Genomic DNA, 1,451 nt, shown 5'->3' with positions numbered 1-1,451 from the left:
GGGGGGGCGCCGTCGGGGGAATTCCATCGCCGGGAAGGCTCCAGCGAGCCTGGACTGGGGGTCCTAGGGAGGGGAGGGGGAGGAGAGGAGGAGACCGGCTGGGACGAGGGGCGCAGCTGCCTTCCTCCCCCAGACACCAGCTGCCCCTGCCCGTCCGGACCCAGCGTCCACCGTACCCGCCTGTCTCACGAGTGCGGAGCGGGACTGGCTCTTCCTCCGGCCGGGGAGTGGGGAGCGCGCGGGCGCGAGCTCCCGGAGGGTGCGTGTCCCACGACCTCCGGCCCACGGAGCGGGCGTGCGCTCCTCCACGGGTGCCGGCCGGGACCGGCCACGCGGGGTGTCCGGGGCGTGCGACCTGCGGAGGGCCCCGCGCCTCCCCCGCCAGGGCCCTCTGCCTGCGGCCTGACCTGTCCCCACTCTCCCCTGGAGCGTGCACCCACCCGGTCGGGGGTAGGGGAGGCGCTCGCGGGGACACCGAGGGTCGGGGAAGGTGGGGCGGGCGTGGGAGGCGTCTGGACCTGCTGCCTCCGCTCAGTCTCGGGCGGGGCTTCCCGGGGAGGGAGGGGGAGGAAGGAGGAACGGGGGAGGGACCCGCGGAGGGACGCGCGGGGGGCAGGAGCCAGCGCCGAGAGACCTGCGCGAGGGAGACAGGCGGCGCAGCGCGCGGGCGGGGGCGAGCGTGAGGCCCAGGCACGACCCCCAGCTCGGAGGAGCAGAGACGAGACAGGCCCTGGCCAGGGACCCCCGGGGGAGAGCCCGCGTGGGGGCCGAGCACAGGGGCGCCTCCAGGAGCAGAAACCCGGGAGCGCAGACCCCGGGGGCATTTCCCTGCTGCAGCCGAGAGCGCCGCCCCGAGAGGGACGAGACGGCCCGGCCCAGGACAACGCCCCCAGGTCGCCCGGGAGCCCCGGCAGCGACCCCGCGGGGCGGCGCGGGTCGTGCGCCGACGACGCCTCTCTGCTTGGGGGCGATGGGGACACGGGCCCTGCGGGGCCTCCTCCTCCTCCTGCCGCTGCTACCGCCGCGCGGGGCCTCTGCGGGGAGCCTGCACAGCCCAGGTGAGTCCCGCCCGGCCCCCAGCCCAAAGCCCGGTCCCGAGGAGGAGACGGGGCACAGCAGGTGGGGGGCAGCTGGGCAGCCCGCGGGGGCGCGGACGCGCAGCCGGGCGGGGGCGGACGGGGGGCGCACGCGGGCGAGGGTCCGGACGGCCGCAGGTCCTGCCTTCGCGCGCAGGCCTGTCCGAGTGCTTCCAGGTGAATGGAGCCGACTACCGCGGCCACCAGAACCGCACGGGCCCGCGCGGGGCGGGCCGCCCCTGCCTCTTCTGGGACCAGACGCAGCAGCACAGCTACAGCAGCGCCACCGACCCCCAGGGTCGCTGGGGGCTGGGCGCGCACAACTTCTGCCGGTGAGGGCGGGGCCTCGACGGCGGCGCTCGCGGGGCGAGGCCC

At 77.5% G+C, this 1,451-nt stretch overlaps 1 protein-coding gene across 1 annotated transcript in view; it reads left to right on the top strand.

Moving 5' to 3' along the window:
- The first annotated feature begins 970 nt into the window (after positions 1-970).
- Positions 971-1,451, top strand: part of KREMEN2 (kringle containing transmembrane protein 2) — a 3,475-nt gene continuing 2,994 nt past the window's right edge. Inside the window, exons 1-2 of the mRNA XM_004691805.2 lie at positions 971-1,058; positions 1,234-1,408. Of these exons, the coding sequence (XP_004691862.1) occupies positions 971-1,058; positions 1,234-1,408 (263 nt within the window). The remainder of the gene's footprint in view (positions 1,059-1,233; positions 1,409-1,451) is intronic.

Source organism: Condylura cristata, unplaced genomic scaffold (genome assembly GCF_000260355.1).
Source record: "Condylura cristata isolate star-nosed mole 26May11 unplaced genomic scaffold, ConCri1.0 scaffold00032, whole genome shotgun sequence".
Taxonomy (NCBI): Eukaryota; Metazoa; Chordata; class Mammalia; order Eulipotyphla; family Talpidae; genus Condylura; species Condylura cristata.
The sequence above is the reverse complement of the archived record's forward strand: the minus strand, read 5'-3'. Positions and strand labels throughout refer to the sequence as shown.